Here is an 18,882-nt window from a genome sequence, read left to right on the forward strand (position 1 = left end):
TGTGGGGCAGATACAGGCTTATCCATTAGTACCCTTAGGGGTCAAGTGTCAGCCCTCAATGTTTATTTAGAAGAGCATTTGGCTGCCAACCCGTGGGTAGTCAGATTCTTTAGGGCCCTGTCTAGACAGAGACCGGTCCAGGCTCTGTCCTTTGCCAGATGGGATTTTTCTTTAGTTTTACAAAGCTTAACAGGACCCCCCTTTTGAGCCTTTAAAAGAGTGTTTACTAAGAGAACTTACTCTGAAGACAGTGTTTCTGGTAGCGGTAACAATTGCCAGGAGGGTCAGTGAGATGGAGACCTTATCAGTCAGGGCTGCCTTTTCCCTTATTTTCCCAGACTGGATAGTTTTAAAGACTGACCCGGCCTTTTTGCTGAAAGTGGCATCCGGCTTTCATAGAAGCCAGGAAATTCGTTTTACCCTAATTTTGTCCCAACCCCTCAGGCGAGAAGGAACTAAAATTCCATTATTTGGATGTTAGGAGATGTATCCTACACAATTTAGAACTGACCAAGACATTCAGAAGGTCAGACTCCTTATTTGTTTTGTTTTCCGGGACCAGAAAAGGTTGTAAGGCGTCCCAACGCACTATTGCTAGATGGCTCAGAGTAGCCATCGAGCAGGCTTATTCAGTTGCAGGGAAAGATATCCCAGTGGGTATTAAAGCACACTACAAGAGCTATGGCAGCCTCCCAGGCAGGAAGAGCGGGAGCAACGCCAGAACAGATTTGCAGGGCAGCAACATGGTCCAGCTACAACACTTTCGTAAAACACTACAGAGTGGATCTGGTGTCCGCAGGTGAGCAGGCCTTTGGACGAAAGGTTTTGCAAGCTGTAGTCCCACCCTAAATGGTAAGTGCTCGTTTATCCTCTCATAGTGGCTGTCCTGAAAGACGATTAGGGAAAATTAGAGTTACGTTTACCGGTAACATCTTTTCCAGTAGTCTTTCAGGACAGCCCTAGTTACCCACCCGGAAATTGGGGGGGAGTCTTACAAAAGACCAGAGCGCAGCAAGATAATGGTATTTGACAATATGTTATTAATGTGTTCTTGTGTCTCCCCAGCTGGCCGGAGGTAATTATATAAACTGAGGTCCGGCAGGGGAAGTAAGAATTTATGGGCTGGCGCAGTGTTTCCAGAGGAAGAGGAGAAGACTATCTCTCATAATGGCTGTCCTGAAAGACTACTGGAAAATACGTTACCGGTAAGCATAACTCCATTTTTTTTTTCCCGACCTGGGATCTATCAATTGTTTTGGAAGCTTTGGCAAAAGAACCCTTTTCTCCTCTAGAATAGATATCCTTATGGGACTCAACACTCAAGCTATCATTTTTAATTGCAATCACATCAGCCAAGAGAGTTTCCGAACTGCAAGCCCTGCTAATTAAAAGAACCACATCTAGTTTTTTACCCAGACAGAGTCGTCCTCAGACCCTAAGACCAGTTTGTACCCAAGGTAGCGTCTGTTTTTCTCAATACAGAGGGGAATCCTCATCCTCTGGACGTTAAGTCTGTCATCTCCACCTACCTGGAAGTTTCCAGTACATTCAGAAATACGGAGAACCTTCTGGTCATCCCACATGGCACCAAAAAAGGCCAGATGGCCTCCTCAAGAACGATAGCTTCCTGGCTGATTAGAGCTATCAAGAAAGCATATCTAGTCCAGCGTCTCCCAATACCAGAGGGACTGAAAGTGCACTTGAGGGCCGTAGCAGGTTCATGGGCAGCATACTGTAGAGTATCCCCAGAGACTATATGCAAGGCAGCAACTTGGACTTCAAAAACCACATTCATGTCACACTACAGAGTAGACCCGGCTCAATTAACTACGGTTGAGTTTGGGAGATTAGTCATCCAAACAAATTCATCCTTCCCTTGTACCTGATTAAATAAAACCTTCTAAAAGCACCCACCCATGTAGCGAGTTATTTCCCAATGTGTGTGCTGCCATGATGCGTCAGAAAAACTGAAAATTGTATACTCACCTTTCCGTAATTTTCCTTTCCTGACGCATCCCATGGCAGCACACAGAAGCCCGCTGCTCTAAGTTGATAGTTACTGAGAATGCAACGGTGGACTCCTCTTCAAATCTTATAGCTAACCTGTCCTATCAGGTTGTGGAGGCAGAGTCACAACCCAATGTGTGTGCTGTCATGGGATGCATCAGGAAAGGAAAATTACAGAAAGGTGAGTATACAATTTTCCGTTTTCACACTGGGGCGTCAGGGTAAATCACTGCTAGTTTTAGCGGCACCTTACCATCATTTCAAAGGTGCTTTTCGGTCACTAGTGGGACACTTCTAACCCCCGTTAGTGGCTGAATAAAGGGTTCAAAGTGCCATCCCGCTTTGTAGGCCCTGTGATGCTTTACAGACGCTTCGGCAAAATATGTGCAAAAAATAACTATAAAAAGATGCAAAATGTGCAAAAAATAACTATGAATATATAAATTAAAAGTCTTTGGTGAAAAATACACTCTAGAGCAGAGTTGGTAGCAAATTATTTTCTTAGAAAAGAGACCCACAGTGCTTCCACGTGAAATCCACCACCACATGCGACCCCCTTAGGGATTGAAGGCTTACCAGCTTATAAGCCCAAAAAGCATATCACGATAGGTAACCAATAGATGCCAACCACGGCTCTCAATCCTAGACCAAACAAATATTTCCGGGAATCCGGACTCCAATATACACAGATGATATTTATAGCAGGCTCTCATATATCAGGTTACTCCAGATTAAATATCAATTAGCCCAGAAGAAAGAAGCCATTCATAGTGAAATATTGCTTAGACCTTTATTTAAAAAAAAAAAAAAAAAATATCACACTTACAATTTGCAAGATCACAAAAACAACAATTAGCCGGCCAGCCAGCTATGCATGGACGCCCGTCCACTACGACTCAGTACGCGGTGATGTCAGCACACCAAACTCCTCCTCTTTAGGAACAGTGTATACTGGTGAGATATTGGAGGTCTAAACAGACCCCCATATCTCTTTTTTTATGAGACAGATAAAGTCTCAAAAAAAGAGTCTAGTGTACCCTCTCTACTACAGGGGGGCTTGGTAAACACATGTTTACTAAGCCCCAACTTCCGCCTCACTACAGAGCCTGACAGATCATGGTCATCAATGCAGGGAGAAGCTGGGACAGCAGGAAGGGAAGGAGTGATGCCACTCAGAGCGGCCATGGATTGGGGCTGCGGAGGCAGTATGGGGGGTGATCTGAGTGATGGGGGGCACATCTAGAACCCCCTTTCCAAGCCCTATGCAGCACATTAAGCCAGCGGGAATGGAAGAGGAGGGATGCTGGCTAATGATAGTAGATGCTGGGGGATGGAGTTTGCTAGGGGGGTCAGATCGGGTTTTGGGGAGGCAATCAGTGCTGGGGGGGTGGGTGAAGGGGATAGGAAAGGAGAATAGGAGGAGCAGTTTTAGGTGGAAGTTAGTGAAGAGACAGGGGACAGGAAAGCTGTGACATGGAGGGGCTGGCAGTCACTTTCGGGGTTAATAACTTTGATCAGAGGGTTGTAATTCACTTGTTCAGAGTCTGCTGAACAATTCTACTGTAAGTTTATGGTCATTGAAGTGACCATGAGCTTATAACAGAGGGAGACATAAGATCCATACTGTGTATGGACTTTGCCACCTTCAGGCACTTCTCTAGGTCCGTACGGCGTACGGACCTGGGAGTGAAAGGGTTGAAACCAAACTCCAAGCAGATATAAAAGTCACCAATCATTAATACTGGTGATACCAAGTCAAAATGCAATCAGCCTCTTGCAGTCCCTGAACATTAGGCTTCAAGTGGGTGGGAGAAGCAACCTAAGAAGCCAATCGGGTGCCTTGCAGTGAAAGGAGCATGGTGATAGAAGGGTGAGCTCATCAATGTGCTGCTTCTACTTTTACTGTCCACTCACTGGGTTGGGGGTGGGGATGGGGAGATCTGTGAGTAAAGGTGAAACTGCAGCATCTAAAGATCAAATTCCCTTTACCAACAGGTAAAGGACTGTGTTAAGTGTAAATCTCAGGACTGGATGCACAAAAATGCAAAACATTTGTTGCATTAAATCTGCTCTTGTATATGTATTTTATCTGTGTATTTAGTGGTTTGCATGTAGTTTAGCTTCAAGGCAATCGTAAATAATATTTTGATAGAATGTATACCTTTTAATTGATAAACCTTTTTTTTTTTTTTTTTTTTCTCTGTAGGATTAAGTTTTAAAGATTCCTCAACGGTGGAGGTGTTTGAACTTTTGACGTTTATCTTCAGTGATTACTTATTCTTATCTTCAGCATCTACTTATAGCCAAAATTACCTTTACACACAAAATAATGCAGAGGTTCAACTTTTTTCATGCATACCGCCAAACAAAGGCATTTTGTCCTTTGTTGTATTCTTCTTTTTACCATCCTATCCTAAATTCACATGCTAGAAGTTATAGGAGACCTGACACTTCAACTGATCGTATACCTTTTTGGAGAAAAACAGATTTCAAACTTAAAAATACAGCTGAAAGTCTAAAGAGAAATTTTTATCTTCTGCTTAAAGAGATGGAAGACCATCTTAGAGGTCCAGGAGGAAAGCCTCTAAAGGAGAGCCTTGTGGAACAGACAACTGTAGTGTGGGATTTTAGAAGCCCTGAAGATCTACAGAAATGGATAGCGTCATCTGACATGGAAATTGGTGGGAAAAGCCAAGCTTTCCTGAAACTTGGGAGAAATAACCAAACTGCACTTTTTTATGGAGTGCTTAATTCTGAAGTACCTCGTGACGGAGAAACCACTTCCAGTGGATATTGCACTTTGAGGTCAAGGCCTCCTAAGGTCTGTCTAAATGTAAAAGCACTAAGATGTACTGTTTTTGGATGTAAATATATATTTCTTACAGTATAGGATTAGCGTACAAAAATTGCCTTGATTTCACATCTTAACGCTTCCTGTGTCACATTTTCATGGGAATGGGCTGGTGTACCAGTATTTTCCACAGGGAAATGGTCCTTGGCCCTTTTTTTAAAACTGGTTTCACACACTTGAAAACATGCCACATTTTCTGATGTGTGAGGGTGACCTTAAGAATTGCAATTTTTACACGCTGTCCTGCACCCTCAAAATAGTGAACCTAACATAAGAACTATTTTGCTTTGTGTTTTTGTTTGTGTGTATTTGTTTTCCCAAATCTTCTTTCAGGAGAGCACCTGGGGAAAGTGTAGCTCCACCCACTTTCCCAAGAACTGCGGTCACAATCTTTAAAACTGGATACTTTTACCATGGCCTCAGTTGTAGTGTTTCCTCTGCCATGGTGGAAGCACTGAGAGGGATCATTGGTGTGCTACACTTACTCAAGGTTGGGAATGTGGGTTCATTCCAGCACCCCCCCCCCCCCCCCCTAACAGGAGGGGGATGTTCCAGAGCTCCTTCCTTCTTCCCAACCTGACAAGAGTTATGGCCATCTGTGACACTCCTACCATTAGACCTGGTGGTTTGGGGGCTGTAAGCAATAAGCGGTGGTCTCAGCCCCCTGAGACCACCGCTTGTTCCAGGTCCCGGTGGCAGGTGAAATCACGTCTGGATTGAGCGGGACGTGAGCGGCTTCTGGTTCCGACTTCTGGCGTGCAGGAGGAAGGGGCAGGACCCAGCTGGTGATTGTTTCTAGGCCTCGTAATGGTGAGAGGCTTGGGAATTTTAAAAGGACACCCGATTTGGCCCACTGCGCCCTCTCTGCGATTTATAGAATCGGCAGCAGGAGCACTGGCAGAAGGGGCTCCTGTAGTGATTGTTTTTGTTTTTTAACCCATGGGCTGTTTTGTTTTCTCTTCTCTTCCCCTGGGGTTTGGGGTTAGGAGCCTGCATTGCACTCCTAAGGTTATGACCCTGATACGGAGGGCTACTTTCTTCTGTGCCTTGGACTGTTGGAGGGTGTTTTTGTTTTATGGAAGGAGCGTTTGTCACACTCCTACTTATGTCTTTTTGTCTATGCTTGTGTTTTGGCAGGTTAGAGCCACAGAGAAAACCAAGCACTCTCCTAATCTTTCTAATGCCGCATACACACGATCGGATTTCTTGCCGGAAAAAGCTCTGATGGTTTTTCCAACGGAATTCGGCTCAAGCTGTCTTGCCTACACACGGTCGCATCAAATTCTGATCATTTATAACTCGGTGACGTACAACACGTACGACGTGACTAGCAAAAGGAAGTTCAATAGCCAATAGCTTCTGTCTCGTAGTTGAATCTGAGCATGCATGATTTTTGGTGAGTCGGAATTGCATACACACGATCGGAATTACCAATGGAAAATTTTTTTCCCTCGGGAAAATTGAGAACATGCTATCAATTTTTGGCTGGCGGAAATTCGGACAGCTAAATTCCGTTGGAGCATACACACAGTTGCATTTTCAGATGAAAAGCTCTCATCGGTCTTTTTCTGGCCAGAATTCCGATCCTGTGTACGCGGCATTACGGGAAATGCCTGTCCTGTTAAGCCACCTTTAGGGATTTCTGGCCCAAGCCTTTATGTGTGGCAGGGGTTAGCAACCTTTTTCCACTTAAGGTCCAAATTCAGTGTATGTGAATGCATGGAGGGGCACATTCACCTGCTAATAAATGAAAATAATAATCTGGATCCCTTTTACATCACCCAGCCCCACTTCATATTACACAGTCGACCCCCCTTTGTTATGCTTTAAAATTGTGCACACTTGTGGAATAGCAACAAACTTAACCACTCATGCCCCGGACCAGTTGTCAGTCTAAGGACCAGAGGTCTTTTTACAATTTTGCACTGCACTGCTTTAACTGGTAATTGCGTGGTCATGCAATGTTGTACCCATAACAAAATTTGCTTCCTTTTCTTCCCACAAATAGAGCTTCCCTTTGATGGTATTTGATTGCCTCTGTGATTTTTATTTTTTGTGATATAAATGGAAAAAGACCGAAAATTTGGAAAAAAAAAAAAGATATTTTCTACTTTTTCTTATAAGAAAAATTGAATAAACTCAATTTTAGTCATACATTTAGGCCAAAATGTATTCAGGCACATGTCTTTAGTAAAAAAAAAAAGTCAATAAGGGTATATTTATTGGTTTGCGCAAAAGTTATAGCATCTACAAACCTAGAGTACATTTTCTGGAATTTACACAGCTTTTAATTTATGCCTATCTCATTTCTTGAGGTGCAGGGCAGTACAACCCCCCCCCCCCCCCCCCCCAAATGAAAGTAGACACCCCAAAGAAAATTGCTGAGAGGCATGTTGAGCCCATTGTTTTTTTTTTTTGTCCCAAGTGATTGAATAATGACAAAAAAAAATGTTTACAGAAAGTTGCCACTATATATTGCTTACACATGCCATGGTTATATGTGAAATTGCACCCCAAAATAAATTTTGCTGCTCCTCCTGAGTATGGGGATACCACATGTGTGGGACTTTTTGGGAGCCTAGCCGCATATGGCACCCCGAAAACCAATCACCACCTTCAGGATTTCTAATGGTGCAAATTTTTGATTGCACTCCTCACTACCTAAATGACCCCATTTTGGAAAGTAGACACCCCAAGCTATTTGCTGAGAGGCATGTTGAGTCCATGGAATATTTTATATTTTGCCACAAGTTGTGGGACTATTACAATTTTTTATTTATTTTATTTATTATTTGCTCAAAGTTGTATCTAAATGATATATTGCTCACACATGATATGGGCATATGTGAAATTACACCCCAAAATACATTCTGCTGCTTCTCCTGAGTACAGGGATACCACATGTATGGGACTTTTTGGGAGCCTAGCCGCGTACGGGACCCCAAAATCCAAGCACCGCCTTCAGGATTTCTAAGGACGTTAATTTTTTATTTCACTACCTATCACAGTTTTGAAGGCCATAAAATGCCAAGATGGCACAACCCCCCCAATGACCCAATTTTGGAAAGTGGACACCCCAAGCTATTTGCTGAGAGGCATGGTGAGTATTTTATAGCTCTCATTTGTTTTTGAAACATGTTTTTTTCTTTTTTGCAATTTTCAAAACTTTGTGACAAAAAGTGAGATCTGAAAAATACTCGCCATACCTCTCAGCAAATATCTGGGGGTGTCTACTTTCCAAAATGGGTTAATTTGGGGGGGGGGGGAGTTGTGCCACCTGGGCATTCCATGGCCTCCGAAACTGTGATTGGCAGTGAGGAGTTAAATAAAAAAAAATCCACCCTTAGAAAGCCTGAAAGCAGTGCTTGGTTTTTGGGGTCCCGTACGTGGCTAGGCTCCCAAAAAGTCCTACACATGTGGTATCCCCATACTCAGGAGAAGCAACAGAACATATTTTGGGGTGTAATTCCACATATGCCCATGGCATGTTTGAGCAATTTATCATTTAGTGACAACTTTGTGCAAAAAAAAAAAAAAATATATATATATATATATATATATATTTCCTGCAACTTGTGTGAAAATATAAAATATTCCATGGACTCAACATGCCTCTCAGCAAATAGCTTGGGGGAGTGTCTACTTTCCAAAATTGGGTCATGGGGTGGGGGGGGGGGGGGGTGGTTGAACGGACCTAGCATTTTTTGCACAACATTTAGAAGCTTATGTCACACATCACCCACTTGAAGACAAAGCCCTTTCTGACACTTTTTTTGTTTACATTGAAACATTTTTTATTTAGCAAGAAAATTACGTTGAACCCCCAAACATTATATATATTTTTTAAAGCAAAGGCCCTACAGATTAAAATGGTGGGTGTTATTTTTTTTTTTTTTTCCACACAGTATTTGTGCAGCGATTTTTCAAACACTTTTTTTTTGTGAAAAAATACACTTTTTTAAAAAATTTTGATGAAATAAAGATGATCTTAGGCCAAGTACATGGATACCAAACATGACATGCTTTAAAATTTGCTTAGAAAACGCGCAGTGGCGACGAACTACATACATTTTTAAAAGCCTTTACAAGTTACCACATTAGATTTACAGAGGAGGTCTACTTCTAAAATTACTGCCTTCGATCTGACCTTCGCGGTGATACCTCACATGCATGGTGCAATTGCTGTTTACATATGACGTCAGACTGACGCCTTTGCGCAAGAGCAAGGGGGCAAGGGTGTTTTTTTTTTTTTAATCATTTTTATTGTTATCTTAGGGAATGTAAATATCTCCTATGATAGCAACAGGTAGTGATTTTTTTTATTTTTTTTTTTTTTTTTTAAATTGGGGTCTTTTAGACCCTAGATCTTTCCTCTGCCCTCAAAGCAGCTGGCCACACCGTTTGGTGTGATAAAATGGTTTACCAATTTCCCAATGGCGCTGTTTTTATCCGGGAAGAGGGATATTCCCTCCCACTGCTTGTCAAAGCAGTCTAGAGGCTAATTAGCCACTAGGATTGCTTTTACATGAAAGCCGATCACTGGCTGAAAAGAATGATACCAAGATGATACCTAAACCCGCAGGCATCATTCTGGTATAACCATTCAAAGTCCAGCAACATACCAGTGTACATATATTGTAATTTTTTTTTTTTTTTTTTTAAGACATTTTATTGAATAATAAAAGGTGTACATACATTAAGTCAATGATGAGCACAAAGCACTTCGAGAAAAAAAAAAAAAAAATAAAAACATTGCTGAACAGTACAGTGCTTGCGATGTAAGGGAACAAGCATGGTCTACCACATAACATAAAACTAGAATAGAAGCATCTTTACATGGGTGAACTGTGGCAAAAGGAAGAGCAATTCCATAAAGCATAAATTCAAATAACGTAACCGTCAAGTAACAATAGACATGTTGTTTGTAGTCACAGCACTATGTAACCAAAAGGCAGTGGATGGTGTTGGGTGAAGCTATCTTTGCCAATCTGTTAGATTCGTCCTAAATTAAACGTTTTGAGAGATAAAGACATGTGAAGGGAGTTGTGCAGGTATAGTGTATAGTGATCTGCAGGAAGAGAAAAAAGAAAAAGGAGAAAGTGGACTAGGGATTAAGTCGTAAAGACTAAAAATAAAAAGGGACTAGGTAAAGAGGAAGAACGAACTGACCTGGACCAGCCAGGCCTCATGCCTGTGTCAGACATATTCATCGGGTCAGGGATTCAAAGACAGTAATCTGGGGATGAACGGAAAATTAACCAAGATGACCAAATGCAGGTAAAGGTAGAAGGGGTATCATTCGCCTGATGTATCAATTCCTCCATCTCGGCTGTTTTGTTTATGCGGTGGAACCAATCCGCTAATGAGGGAGGATTTTTTTGTTTTCCATTTTGCAGGTATGCACATATTCGCGGCCATGATCATGTGCATGGGTAAAGAGCCAATGTAAGATTTTTTTGGGGTGGGCCGACACATGAAAGAGGAATTGAGTAGGGGAGAACATCATTGGGCGAGTGGAGAATTTTTGGGTAATTTTGTGCACTTCCTGCCAGAAAGGTTTAATTAAGGGGCATGACCACCAAATATGTTCCAGGGTACCAGGGTTTGCTTGACACCTCCAACATTGAGGGGAGACGGATGGGTAGATATGATGCAGCTTGAGAGGTGTGTTGTACCATCTGGAGAGTAGTTTGAAGGCGTTTTCTTGCACACAAACATTTCGGGAACCCTTGTGTGCGACGTAGTATGCAAATTCCCATTCTTTGGGGGTGAGGTTCGATGGCAGGTCTCTATTCCAAGCTTTAGTAGACCAGTGTTCCTATGTAGAATGAGCTGGGTACAGTAGATTATATGAAAAGGAGATCAAGTGTCTCTGTGGTTCAGTATGTGTGCACATATGTTCGAAAGGGGTTAAGGTGCGAGTTCCCTTTAGGGCGTATTGATTTGAGGTTAGGAAATGTCGCATTTGATTATATGTCCAAAGAGACAGACCGCTGTTTAGCATGTTATTAGATAACTCCGTGAAGGATAAGAAGCGCTTGCGAGTATAGAAGTCTTTGGCCAGGATCGTGGGATGGGGCCATAGTCCTTGTAAGAAAGAGTGGTGCATGCCAGGTGTAAAGGCCGGGTTGAGTTTCAAAGGCGTTAACGGTCCAATGACCGAGTATAACTGGAAGTTATTGCAGGCGTATCGGAATGCAGAAAGTGATGTGGCAATCAACGGGTGGGAAGAATAAGTGCGAGGGATATGAGTGGGAAGTAGCCACGGGGTTTGGGCTACTGGAATAAGATCTAGGGATGATTCAAGTTGGACCCAATCTTTAGTTTTTAGGTGGACGTTCCAGTCTATTATTCTGGTGAGGTGGCACGCTAGATAATATTTGTGTATGTCTGGTAAACCTATACCTCCCTGTGTCTTTGGTGTTGGAAGTCTAATATGACTCAGTCTAGGCCTCTTGGCCCCCCAGATAAACGTTGAGCAAAGTTTTCGAAAGGAAGCAAAAAATGATTGAGGGAGTGAAATAGGTATAGTTTGGAGTAAATAAAGGATTTGTGGTAAAATATTCATTTTAATGATAGCTGCTCTACCAAACCAAGAGAATAGGCCTTTGGACCATTTCTGGAGATCGGCCGATACTGTTTGTAGTAGTGGTTGGAAGTTGAGAGAATATAGGTTAGCTAGGGATTTAGGGAGTTGTATTCCTAAGTAAGGTATACTGGAGGGATTCCATTTGAAGGGGAAATTCACTTGGCATTGGGAGCATTGATTTTCAGTCAGGGATATGTTTAAAGCAAGGGATTTGTTAAAGTTAATCTTTAAGTTGGAAATTGTGTGAAATTGATCAAGGATCTTAAGTAAATTAGGTATTGATGTTAGGGGTTCCGTCAGGGACAGAAGGACATCATCCGCGAAAGCAGCGACCTTAAACGTTCTCCCTTTCACATCCACACCTTTAATATCTGGATGTGCTCTTATTAGTCTTAGTAACTGTTCAAGGGTAAGGATGAATATGATCAGGGATAATGGGCACCCTTGACGGGTGCCATTAGAGATCTTGAAGGCATTCGACAGGTGGCCGTTGACTTTCACCCTTGCCGTTGGGCCTGAGTATAGCGTATTAATAAAATTAAGCATTCTATGTGGCAGTCCAATGGCTTGAAATGTAGCTGTCATATAATCCCAGGCCACCCTGTCGAATGCCTTCTCTGCGTCTAAGGAAAGAAAGAAACCCTTTTGGTTGTGGGTCGAAAGCCAGTGATGAATATTGAGCGCTTTGAGAGTGTTGTCCCGCGCCTCCCTGCCAGGTATGAAGCCTATCTGGTCAGGGTGGACGAGATCGGGGAGAAGGGGCAGGAGTCTGTTCGCTAGAATTTTTGCGAACCATTTAAGGTCTACATTTAGGAGGGAAATAGGTCTGTAATTGGTAACCTGCGTGGCATCTTTATTTGGTTTTGGAATTACTGTTATATGGGCAGTTAGCAGGTCGCGCGGGGGGGAACCGGGTGAGTCACAATTGTTAAATGAAGCTAAGAAGTGGGGCAGTAGAATTTGTTCGTAAGTTTTATAATAGCCGACTGTCAAGCCATCTGGGCCCGGGCTCTTGCCTGCGTGCATGGAGGCAAGCGCCCGAGTGGCTTCTGGCTTCTTCCTGGGATAATGGCACGTCCAGTGCATTGTATGCGGATGGGGAAATAGGGGCTGGGCAGTGTGCGTCTAAAAATTCAGCTAATAGTGCTTCCCTCTGCTGGGTAGGGTTGATATGTGTCGTGTTGGTTGAGGGTAAATTATATAGTTTTGAGTAGTACGTAACAAATTGATCTGCGATGTCGGGAGTGGAGTTCAATTTTTTACCTGTTGGAGCAGAGATGCTGTGAATGGTCTGCAGTGCTTTCTTAGAGTGGAGTGCCCTTGCTAATAGTTTTCCAGACTTATTTCCATATTCGTAAAATGTTTTTCGAGAGAGTATGTATTTGCGTTTAGTCTGTTTTCCTAATAAATCAAGCATGTCTTTTCTCGCTTGAGTAAGGGCCGCGAGGAGTTCAGTGGTGTTTTTAACATTGTGTGCACGTTCTAGGTTCCTGACTTTGGAAGCCAGGTCGTTGAACAGGGCTTTGTGTTTTCCTTTTTCTAGCAGCTGCTCCTATGAATACCCCCCGAACTATGCACTTATGAGCTTCCCAGTTGATGAGTGGGGATGTATCGTCAGTTTTGTTATCAAGGAAGTAGTGTTTTAAAGCTTTCTCCACTTCAGATGCTATGATTGGATCCGTCAAAAGAGAAGGATCAAGCCTCCAGGAATGTGCACGCGGACTTAATGCAGGAATGGAAATCAGGATAGAGACTGGATTGTGATCTGATAGGAACATTGGGTCAATGGATGCCTGTGTGAGGGAGGGTAGGGCTTCTTGGGAGATAAAGAGGAAATCAATTCTGGAGTGTTTTCCGTGTGGTGCCGAATAGAAAGTAAAATCTTTCGTGTCTGAGTATAGGGTACGCCAAGCGTCATGTAGTAGCAGGGATTGTAGTTGAGTTTTGATCGAGCGCAGGGCCGCGTAGGTGAGGGAAGACGCCCCGTTAGAGGTATCGAGGATGGGGTGTAATGGGACATTGAAGTCCCCTCCGAGAATGAGAGTGCCTTCTTGGAATGGGAACAGTTTAGTGATGACATCTTTGAAGAACTGTACTTGGTGCGTGTTGGGAGCATAGATATTTGCTAGGGTGATGGTTTTGTTCCTGAGGGAGCCTTTTAGGAATAGAAACCTGCCATCGTCATCCACCATGGTGTCAGTAATCTGGAGGGGACAGTGGCGTGATAGTAAGATGGCAACCCCTTTTGTTTTAGCTGAGGCGGTGGTGGAGTGGTAGACTATAGGGTAGTAGGTACTGCAGAGTTTCGGTATATTTGATGTGGGGAAATGGGTTTCTTGCAGGAACAGAATGTCAGTCTTCTGTTTTTGCATAGCAGATAAAAGTTTCGATCTTTTCTCTGGGATATTTAAGCCTTTAGCGTTTAGTGAAGTAATTTTCAAATGCTCAAGGTTGGTTACTTTCTCCGTAGAAGGCATGACTGATTAGTAAAAAAGAAGAGAAAAAAAAAAAAATATTTTAGCACAAGTATGTCTGGAGGGTAGAGTATGTAAGCAGGAGGTGGTGGGGAGACGATGAAGTTGGTAAGGAAACAGAGTTTTAAGACGTGGGAGGTGGGTATTCCGGCCACAGGTAAGAACCCGCTCACCTGTGTGAGTGGGAGGTATGGAGAGAGGAGCCAGAAAACGTTAGGGGTTTGCAAGCTGCTGCCTGTGTACAAGACACAGGAGAATCCTACAAACCACTGAGAGGGGAGAGGTTGTCGGTCGTCAAGGATTTGGAAGGTAGCATTCCTCACACCAACAGCTTAATATAGAAAGAGAGGAGAGAGTCATAGATGTCAACACAAAGAAAAAAACTTGTCTTAAAATGACGGGTGAGTATATTCTCTTATGTTTCCAGGTGAGGGGGCGTGTTGTGTGTAAGAACGGGAGCACTTTCTGTTTAAATGCAAAATTACTAAATGGAAGGAGGTCATTTAAAACAACATTGTCGGTGATACGGCATGTTTACTTGATAACACATAAACTCTAAAAGTTAAACTTAGGAACATTAAGCGGAAAAGCCGGTAGAATATTCCGGCGTAAGTGTTGTAAATAAGAGCCTGCGTTGGCGTAACCAAGAGGGCGATGGGGTGGCGATGCCGGTGCATCGTCCAAGAAGGCGAGGCCCATACCCGGGAGGAAACGAGCGCAAGTGTAAACTTCATTGGCTAGAGAGGCGTGTCCCCCCGGATATCAGGCAACCCATGTCAAACTTCAGGGTTGTGCAGAAAGGTTCTCAGCCAAGGCGACAGACCACCCCTCCCATGCCCTCGGTGCACAATACAATGAATACAACGACAGTACTGACTGATAAATCGATCTAATATTGAAATAAAATAATAAAGAAAAGAGAAAACAATATAGAACATAACAGAATAATCCTGTAACCGGGAACCTACTTATGAGATTGGGTTATACCAGTGTTAGAAAAGTTTTAAATGTTTATTGTGTGACTATTAGAAAAACAATAGTCCTGAGACTGATTTGTTAAAAAGCTTACTTCTGAGCACATTATTGTATTAACTCATTGTATTGTTTTGTCTTAATTAACTCCATAGTAGGTAGGATGATTAGATTTAACTTAATATGATAGCCTAAGAATGTACGGAACATGAATAGCAAATAAAGTGCCATCCTGTGCCATGACAACGTTATTTATGTTCCCTCAGCCAATAGAAGCATAGAGTTGTTATTCTTGTAGGGTATGAGGAGAGAGAGAGATATTCTTTTGGTGTGACTTTTTTCTGCAGCTTGTCCTGTAAGCATGTCTCCCTGTTGTGGGCCACATCAGAAATAAATTGTTTGCTTCTCAAATACATCTGGAGTTTTTACTGATCACAAGGGAAGTTCCTAACAACCAGTATTAACCATTAGAAGCGGGAGCCTCTGCAATTAGTCATAAATTGTATAGAGAGGAGGTTCGGGGGGAGTAACAGAGTGTTAAACATTTTGGTATGTCAGTCGAGAGACCCTGCGGGAGAAAGATGAAAGATCAGTCCGCTATGAGTTCATTTTGTACGCAATAATAGGCACGGCATAGCTGGAGGAGAAGGAGGGTATGGAAGTTAAGATGCAGGAGAGGGGGGGGGGGGGGGGGGTAAGCAGTTAGATGAGGAGAAGGTGGAAATCACAACAGTCCATCTGCGGATGGGTTGCACAGGTGGGGACTCAGTCATTCCCATAGGCCTTGAGAGGAGTAGGGTGCCGTGAAATGCGAGACGTACCTGTAGCAGGGCCTTATAAGGCAAGGGAGGTCATACCGTGCGAGAGGAAAAGGTACTGGTGTAGAGAGGTTGGAATATATCACTGTCGTAAGCATCTTCAGTGATCGACTTTCCGATACCTTAGAAATGAAGCGGGTGTACTGTAGAGTTGCGATCATGCTGTGTTCGTGGTATCCTAAGCGCAGGCTGGTTAATTAAAAGAAGGACGGACAAACCGGTCGTGTGGATGAGATGTCCTTATCAACGGTCACGGCGAGCTCTGCGGGAGTTCGGTGCAGCGGTGGGGCTGCGCAGCTGCTGTTGAGGATAGGATTCCAAAAGTGAACGATGAGGAGATGGGGAGCGTTGTCTCCTGTATGGTGAAGGCATGGTTTCCATCTGGTCTTCTATTCTCTGATCCGAGCGGGGAGAGAGGCCCTTGAATTCCGCGTACCAATCGGGGAGAGAGACCAGTGGGATATCCAATGTGCGGCAGAATGCTGTCAAATCTTCTGGGACTCTTAGGATGGCCGACCTGCCTTGGTAAGTGGCTGTGAGCCCAAACGGAAAGCGCCAACGATAAGGTATACCATAATTTTTCAGCACCTCTAATAGATGGCGTAGATCTCTTCTGTTACGTAGCGTTATAGCTGAAAGGTCTTGGTAGATTGAAATGGAGTGACCTTCGTAGTCCAGGTGCTTTTTGATTCTTGCTTGTTTCAGTATTTGCTCTTTGATCTGGAAATCACAAAGGCAGCAAACAACATCTCTGGGTGGATCTGTATCAAGCCCTCGGGGTCTGAGGGTGCGGTGAATGTGTCCCATCGCTATGGTGGACATATTGGAGTCATCGAGGAGTTGATTAAACAGTGTTGTAATCACAGGGAGTAGGTGGTCATCGTCGACACTTTCGGGGAGTCCTCGCACCCGGAGGTTGTGTCTCCGTCCCCTGTTGTCCAAGTCTTCGACGTGTCGCTGGACATCTCTGAGTTGCGCCGTGTGAGTATCGATGGCGCGGTGCATCGTGGTAATCGTTGTTTGATGTATGGCGGTTCTCTTCTCTACCTCAAGCACTCTTCCCGCTATGGCCTGAATTTCATGCCGGAGGTCCGTGATGGCTGCGAAAAGGGTATCCTTAATGTCAGCTGCCACTGTACGTAGATCCAGTAGGCTTGGCGATTGTAAGGCTGCTGGAGAGGGTGAAGAAGCAGCGGGAAGCGCGGGAGTAGGAGTTAGAATTATCCCGTCCTGTGAGGGAGCTGGGGTGGTCGTCGCCATGTTGGATCTTTGAGCTCTGAACAGATCCGAGATATTTTGTGATCCTCGGCTGTGTTTTTCCCTCGGAGATCTCGATCTGGAGGTAGAAGAGCCCCTAGAAGCTGTACCCATCATCCGAGTGAGTAATAATAGCCAAAATTGTCTCTCGTATGGCTGATTGAGAGCTGCGGTGTGAGGGAGCTCAGGAGTTATGCTGCCATCTTCACTCGCGGCTAGCCACGCCCCCCCCCCCCCATATATTGTAATTTTTTATTTATTTTTTCCATGCGGCCTGTTGGCTGAACGAAAAAGAGATTTGATCAGTGGGTATGCCCACCATTAGAATAGCTCCCTTCATAAACCCACTTCTAATGATGGGCATACATGCACCCTTTATATATGCTGAAGCATGGGGGCATCCCCCCGCAAAAAAAGTAATGCCGCGTACACACGGGCAAGCCCTTCTTAGGCATTTCAACCGTATGTACGCGGCATTAGGAGCAAAATCTCTCCTCCGCCCCTGCTGCCCCCATGCTTCGGCATATATGCTCCTTTAAAAAAAAAAAAAACTGTGGTGGTAAAATCACCTCCTACAGCACTGGAGTCACGGCTTCATTTATCATGGGAGCAAACACTGTGCTGTCAAGATAAATAAATCTGTGCTGCAGGTGAATGGCACACCTGAAAACAAAAAAAAAAAAATGGTTAACAATAAAACACGGTAAACAGTAAAGTATACAAAAAATACATACCTGAAAAGCAAGCATGATAAAACATAATAAAATATTTATAAATTTTAGTTCTGGCTATCAGAGAACACCCAAATTATAGTAGGCACCTCATCCCAATTATGGAATTAAAAATAACAAAAATGCAAAGGTGGGATTTTTACGGTGCTTTATATATAATTTGTGCAGAAAATATTTTTTTTTTATATAAAAAAAGTTATTTTTATTTAATTAAGAACAAAATAGTTTATTCATACAATTAAGATAGCACAAATAATGCATTATTGTCAATCCACATATTATTTAAGGGGTCCTGGGTATATAGAGTTGAGGTACTTGCAACAATTCATCCTGACATGTTTTGCATTAGCTTCCTCAGGGTATGAATAACAGCAAATAATATTCATCAATATCAAACAATCTATTACAAAATACATAATCCATCATTAAGCTTTTCCATCAATTTTTTTTCCAAAAAGCGCTTACCCCTAACCAGATCAACTCTCTCAAATGCACAAAGCATCCGCCACAGTATGTTAGAGGTTTGTATCGCCCCGCACCCAGCATGGACCGCTCAGCATAAGGGGGGCACAGACGGGGGTGAGTCTGAACAATGGTATAGTTATATATAGAAATATTTTATTAATATGGGATTATAGAAATTTGTTTAGGTTATTAATTTATAGTTCTGGTTCTAGTGATAGTGTAGAGCGTATAAAAATGAAATAAATAAATTATAATACCCTCAATAATGAGGGAAAGGCAAACAAGCCTCTACAATTTATATTATTTATATAAGGTCTATATAATTATTAAGAGCAGTAACAAGAATTCAATTTGTCTAGTGAGATAACTAGTTTACAATGAGCAATATTATTGTAAATTAAACATATGAATAATGGTTTTCAAAGTATCAGCTACTTACTTATGAATAACTTTGTATCCGATTAAGATGGAACAGCTGGTATTAACAAAGAGCACAGAGTTTTATAAAGCCCATTGTGAATGCACTGGTCAAAAAGTCAGTGTTTCCACTTATATATACAAAAGACCCATTCGGCATATGCCCGAAAAAGAATATACAAATGTAGCTAAGTATAAGTAGGAATTGTAAGTAATATATTTTCCAGAGAAGGCGGCGTAGCGATTTAAAGAACTTACTGGGTCTCACTCCACCGTCAGCCATACACAGGGTCCCTCCGTG

General features: G+C 42.9%; 1 protein-coding gene across 5 annotated transcripts in view; it reads left to right on the top strand.

Annotated features, from left to right (window-relative positions):
* Window positions 1-18,882, top strand: part of NDUFAF1 (NADH:ubiquinone oxidoreductase complex assembly factor 1) — a 437,923-nt gene that overhangs the window by 57,705 nt on the left and 361,336 nt on the right. For all 5 annotated transcript variants that reach the window (XR_013264917.1, XM_077465058.1, XM_077465055.1 and 2 more), the window contains exon 2: window positions 4,214-4,828. Coding sequence is in view for 4 of the 5 variants with exons in the window: in XM_077465058.1 (XP_077321184.1) it covers window positions 4,337-4,828 (492 nt within the window). In the remaining variant the exon portion in view is untranslated. The remainder of the gene's footprint in view (window positions 1-4,213; window positions 4,829-18,882) is intronic.

The sequence above is a fragment of the Lithobates pipiens genome, unplaced genomic scaffold, assembly GCF_037356315.1.
Source record: "Lithobates pipiens isolate NorthernLeopardFrog02 unplaced genomic scaffold, aLitPip1_a1.2 Scaffold_30, whole genome shotgun sequence".
Taxonomy (NCBI): Eukaryota; Metazoa; Chordata; class Amphibia; order Anura; family Ranidae; genus Lithobates; species Lithobates pipiens.